The 6,000-nt window shown below is 43.3% G+C and overlaps 1 protein-coding gene across 1 annotated transcript in view; it reads right to left on the bottom strand.

Moving 5' to 3' along the window:
* Nucleotides 1-920: 920 nt before the first annotated feature.
* The window catches only part of LOC106611308 (sorting nexin-9), a 29,207-nt gene continuing 24,127 nt past the window's right edge, over nucleotides 921-6,000 (bottom strand). The window contains exons 10-18 of the mRNA XM_045723704.2: nucleotides 5,630-5,760; nucleotides 5,343-5,446; nucleotides 4,977-5,080; nucleotides 4,534-4,611; nucleotides 4,342-4,418; nucleotides 3,975-4,064; nucleotides 3,582-3,696; nucleotides 3,401-3,492; nucleotides 921-2,633 (exon numbers count right to left, since the gene is read on the bottom strand). Of these exons, the coding sequence (XP_045579660.1) occupies nucleotides 2,586-2,633; nucleotides 3,401-3,492; nucleotides 3,582-3,696; nucleotides 3,975-4,064; nucleotides 4,342-4,418; nucleotides 4,534-4,611; nucleotides 4,977-5,080; nucleotides 5,343-5,446; nucleotides 5,630-5,760 (839 nt within the window). The 3' untranslated portion in view covers nucleotides 921-2,585. The remainder of the gene's footprint in view (nucleotides 2,634-3,400; nucleotides 3,493-3,581; nucleotides 3,697-3,974; nucleotides 4,065-4,341; nucleotides 4,419-4,533; nucleotides 4,612-4,976; nucleotides 5,081-5,342; nucleotides 5,447-5,629; nucleotides 5,761-6,000) is intronic.

Genomic DNA, 6,000 nt, shown 5'->3' with positions numbered 1-6,000 from the left:
CTTATTAATATTATTAGCTCTGTCATCTTCCCCAATATTTTAAACCAAGGACTGATCACCCCAATCCACAAAAGTGGAGACACATTTGACCCCAATAACTATCGTGGGATATGCCTCAACAGCAACCTTGGTAAAATCCTCTGCATTATCATTAACAGCAGACTCACATTTCCTCAGTGAAAACATGCTACTGAGCAAATGTCAAATTGGACTTTTACAAAATTACCGTACGACAGACCACGTATTCACCCTGCACAACCTAATTGACAAACAAACCAAAATAAAGGCAAAGCCTTCTCATGCTTTGTTGATTTCAAAAAAGATTTTGACTCAATTTGGCATGACGGTCTGCTATACCAATTTATGGAAAGTTATGTAGGGGAAACACATACGACATAAAATCCATGTACACAAACAAGTGTGCGGTTTAAATTGTGAGAAGAAAAAAAGATTTCTTCCCACATGGCCGTGGGGTGAGACAGGGATGCAGCTTAAGCCCCACCCTCTTCAACATATATATCAACAAATTGGCGAGGGCACTAGAACAGTCTGCAGCACCCGGCCTCACCCTACTAGAATCTGAAGTCAAATGTCTACTGTTTGCTGATTATCTGGTGCTTCTGTCACCAATCAAGGAGGGCCTACAGCAGGACCTAGATCTTCAGCACAGATTCTGTCAGATCTGGGCCCTGACAGTCATTCTCAGTAAGACAAAAATAACTGTGCTTCAGTTGCCAGGACCAAAAATACAAATTCCATCTAGACACCGTTGCCCTTGAGCACACAAAAAACTATGCATACCTCGGCCTAAACATCTGCCCCTCGGGTGACTTCCACAAAACTGTGAACGATCTGAGAGAAGGCAAGAAGGGCCTTCTATGCCATCAAAAGGAACATAAAATTCGACATACCAATTAGGATCTGGCTAAAAATACTTTAATCAGTTATAGAACCCATTGCCCTATATGGTTGTGAGGTCTGGGGTCCGCTCACCAATAAAGAATTCACAAAATGGGACAAACACCAAATTGAGACTGCATGCAGAATTCTGATAATATATCCTCTGAGTACAACGTAAAACACCAAATAATGCATGCAGAGCAGAATTAGGCCGATACTCGCTAATTATCAAAATCCAGAAAAGAGCCGGTAAGTTCTACTACCACCTGAAAGGAAGCAATTCCCAAACCTTCCATAACAAAGCCGTCACCTACAGAGAGATGAACCTGGAGAAGAGTCCCCTAAGCAAGCTGGTCCTGGGGCTCTGTTCACAAACACAAACAGACCCCACAGAGCCCCAGGACAGCAACACAATTAGACCCAACCAAATCATGAGGAAACAAAAAGATCATTACTTGACAAATTGGAAAGAATTAACAAAAAACAGAGTTAACTAGAATGCTATTTGGCCCTAAACAGAGAGTACACAGTGGCAGAATATCTGACCACTGTGACTGACACAAACTTAAGGAACACTTTGACTATGTACAGACTCAGTGAGCATAGCCTTGCTATTGAGAAAGGCCGCCGTAGGCAGACATGGCTCTCAAGATAAGACAGGCTATGTGCACACTGCCCACAAAATGAGGTGGAAACTGAGCTGCACTTGTAAAGAACAAACACCATTGTAAATACAACCCATATTTATGTTTATTTATTTTCCCTTTTGTACTTTAACTATTTGCACATCGTTAAAACACTGTATATAGACATAATATGACATTTGAAATGTCTTTATTCTTTTGGAAGTTCCGTGAGTGTAATGTTTACTGTTCATTTTTGTTTATTTCACTTTTGTTTACTATCTACTTCACTTGCTTTGGTAACATTAACGTATGTTTCCCATGCCAATAAAGCCCCTTAAAATGAATTGAAATTGAATTGAGAGAGAAAATTGAGAGAGACAGATGAGCAATCTTTAGTGTTGCATAGGGAGTGTGTGTGAATTGTTCTATACATGAGAGGGCATACAGAGAGTGGTCAAATTGCTTTGTGAGTATGTGTGGAGGGAGGAAGGAAGGGAAAACACTGCCAGCAGTGTGTTTGCTTGATGGGGAGGAGAATGGGGTGGCAGAGTGTGTGAATCACATGATCTTTCTGTCTCGGTCTCCTCTCCCGTTATCTCTCTGTCTCCCCTCTCTCTTTGTCTCCCTTATTCTCTCTCTGTCTCTCTTTTCTCTCTCTCCCCTCTCAGTCAACCCTCTCTAAATCACATTATCCAGAATAAGAATAATAAGACAAAGCGAAAACATCCAACCAAAGTAAACATTAAATATAAACATTTCATATATCAATATTATAAATAAAAGAGATATGGCATAATTAGAGGGTTATGAAACAACATTTAACATATTGTTCTGCACTGTAATATTAAAATATAACCTCATTATCTTTAACTCCTTGAGTAGTTAAAAGGCACAGGGTGACACTGTCTTCCAACTACATCATCCAGACACCAGTCCAGTTAAAGGCACAGGGTGACACTGTCTTCCAACTACATCATCCAGACACCAGTCCATCCTGTTTAAAGTTGTTGGTCCACGAAGCAGAAAGGAGAAGAACAAGGTTTGTGTGTGTGTTTCCCTTTACAGGGTGGTAAACTGGCCCAGGGTTTGCTTCAGCTTCTCAGCAATCTGACCAATGAGAAGGAAACTACATTAACGATCATACATCAGGAGACAACAACTACATTAACCAGAGCATGCATCTACAGTATTACTCTTTAGACTTGTGTGATATAGAGCATATGGCTGTCTTTCAAAACTATAATGTCTTTCAAACCATATTGTCTATCCAAACATATGATTATTTCAAAACATCATGAAACCCAATAACCCCCTCTCTCTCTTACCATTTCATAGAACCCTCTCTCTCTTACCATTTCATAGAACCCTCTCTCTCTTACCATTTCATAGAACCCTCTCTCTCTTACCATTTCATAGAACCCTCTCTCTCTTACCATTTCATAGAACCCTCTCTCTCTTACCCCCCTTACCGTTTCATAGAACCATCTCTCTCTTACCCCCCTTACCGTTTCATAGAACCCCCCCTCTCTCTCTTACCCCCTTACCGTTTCATAGAACCCTCTCTCTCTTACCATTTCATAGAACCCTCTCTCTCTTACCCCCCTTACCGTTTCATAGAACCCCCTCTCTCTCTTACCCCCTTACCGTTTCATAGAACCCCCTCTCTCTCTTACCCCCCTTACCGTTTCATAGAACCCCCTCTCTCTCTCTTACCCCCCTTACCGTTTCATAGAACCCTCTCTCTCTCTCGCTCCCCCTTACTGTTTCATAGAACCCGCTCTCTCGCTCCCCCTTACCTTTTCATAGAACCCTCTCTCTCTCTTACCCCCTTAACGTTTCATAGAACCCACTCTCTCTCTCTTACCCCCCCTTACCGTTTCATAGAACCTGATCTGTTCTTCCAGGTAGAGCTGCATGACTCTGTTGTAGTCATAGATACGGTTGCTATGGAAGTGGTTCATCTCAGCTGTATGGAAACACAGAAGGCAAGTAAGAGGTTGTGTTACACAGGTGAACATGTGTGTGTGTGTGTATATGTGTGTGTGCGCGTGTTACCTTGTAGTGAGTAGCACATGATGCTGGTGCGTTTAGCCATGGTCACTTTATCCTGTGTGGTGATCTTCCCTGCTGCCACCATCTTATCCCCTTCCCTCACCTTCTCTATAGCCGCCTACACACACACACACACACACACACACACACACACACACACACACACACACACACACACACACACACACACACACACACTTCATTTAGCTTGAGCAGCTCTCCTGGAGAGCGGAGTTTGTACTTTTAGGACTATTCCATTGGTTCTACTGTTACGGACCAGCTAAATCAAGCACAGCTCAACAAACTACTTATTCACAACTTAGTTGTGATCTGAAGTGTATCAGGCTACAATACTTAATAATACTTGACAGTAGTAGAGTAGTATCTGTTGTGTACCTTGTGTACTCCTATAGTATCAGGGAAGCAGCCTAGCAGCCCTTTGTATTCATTGTTGGTTTCCATCAGGAAATGAAGGTCTTTTCTGGGCTGGAAGAAATACACATCACAACAGTTTTTATTTTCACTCAGAGTATGTAGTTCGACCTTCAGAGACAATGAGAGAATGAGAGAGAGAGATAGAGAGGGAGAGAGAAAGAAGGGGGATGGATAGTAGAGAGAGAGAGTGTGGGAGGGAATGGCAGAGAGAGAAAGAGTGGGCGGGATGGAGAGAGAGAATGTATTCAAAGGGAAGGAAGGAGGGAGAGAGACGAACAGGAAATGCCTCAAGGACAGGAAGAACATAGGTTATCTATGTGTGTGTTACCTGCTCAGCTACGATCTGTGAGATCTCCTCGTATGTTTTCCCTGCAGCTGTGAGAGCATCTGTGAGTGTGGCCTCTCCTACACCACACACACACGACAGAGACCCAATTGATCATAGTGTACAGTTTAGTGACAGTACTATGACAGTTGCCAGCAACACAGAGCGTAAATCCTCATGGGAGTCAGTCAATACCTGTATAGCCACTGGTGTTGAAGACAGATGACAGGTTCTGAAAGGCTTTCCCAATCTTCTGGTACTCCTTACGCAGAGCTGAACACATCAAGCAAACACCTGGTTTAATGCAGTACGACTTGGAGGGAGTTGTAGTTTTAACAAAGTATTGCTCGGCGGGAGTTGTAACAACGTATGGCTAGGAGGAAGTTGTAATTTTAACAAAGTATGGAAAGAAGGGAGTTGTAGTTTTAACAAAATATGGCTAGGAGGGAGTTGTAGTTTTAACAAAGTATGGCTAGGAGGGAGTTGTAGTTTTAACAAAGTAGGGTTAGGGTTGAGACTGGGTGTGGACATGAAGCTAGGGTTAGAGTTTTCAGAGAGGAGTGTAGGTAGAGTTTGTAGTTTTTCAAGGCAGGAAGGTAGTCCCTTGTGTGTGTGTGTGTGTGTGTTTCACTCCTCACGGCCTGTGCAGCGTTTCCAGTGTATGTTCCCAACGTTCAGCAGGTCTTTAACTCCATCATCCATCTCCTTAGTGAACCTACTGAACAACTCACACTTCTGCTCCCTACACACACACACACACACACACACACACACACACACACACACACACACACACACACACACACACACACACACACACACACACACACACACACACACACACACACACACACACACACACACACACACACACACACACACACACACACACACACACACACACACACACACACAGCCAGATAAGAACCAATGTCAAATACGCATCTGAAATCTCTATGAGTGTGTGTGTGTGTGTGTGTGTGTGATCTATCTACCATACGTACACTTCTATTATGTCTAACTCAGGAGCTTCAGGGTCGATGGTGGAGAAGACCATTGGTCCAACACACTCATCCTTCTCTGCTCTCCTCTTCCCGGTCTTCCACTCCTGACCACATACATACACACAGACAGAGAGAGAGTGAGGGACTGCACGAGTGTGTGTGTGTGTGTGTGTGTGTATGTGCGCTCGCACTTGTGTGTGTGTGTGTATATGTGTGTGTGTATGTGTGTGTGTGCGCATATGTGCACGAATGTGTGTATATGTGTGCGTGTGCGCGTGCGTGTGTACCTTCTCGTCTCTGTACGTGAGGAAGAGTTGGAAGACGTCACTGTTGGAGACGACAGGATGTCGACACATACGACACAACCAGCCCTGCAGTCTCTCCATCCTCATCTTGATAAACTCTTCCTCAAAACGACCTGGCAAGATGGAGGATTGGATATAATAATAATAACATTGTATTTGACGACCACTCTTCTGCAGATGACCTGGTTGAACTAATTGGTGCTTGGTCACGTTCCTACCCACTCCACCTGTTCTCACTTAATAACTTATATGCCATCTGTAAATACGAATAAAAATGTTAAATTAGGAGCCTAGTTGGTTTAGCCACAGAAAAAGTCAACAACCTTTCCGCTAGCCATGATTGGTTGGGATAA

The sequence above is a fragment of the Salmo salar genome, chromosome 09, assembly GCF_965601325.2.
Source record: "Salmo salar chromosome 09, fSalSal1, whole genome shotgun sequence".
Taxonomy (NCBI): domain Eukaryota; kingdom Metazoa; phylum Chordata; class Actinopteri; order Salmoniformes; family Salmonidae; genus Salmo; species Salmo salar.
Note: the sequence above shows the minus strand (reverse complement) of the source record. Positions and strands in the feature narration are given on the sequence as shown.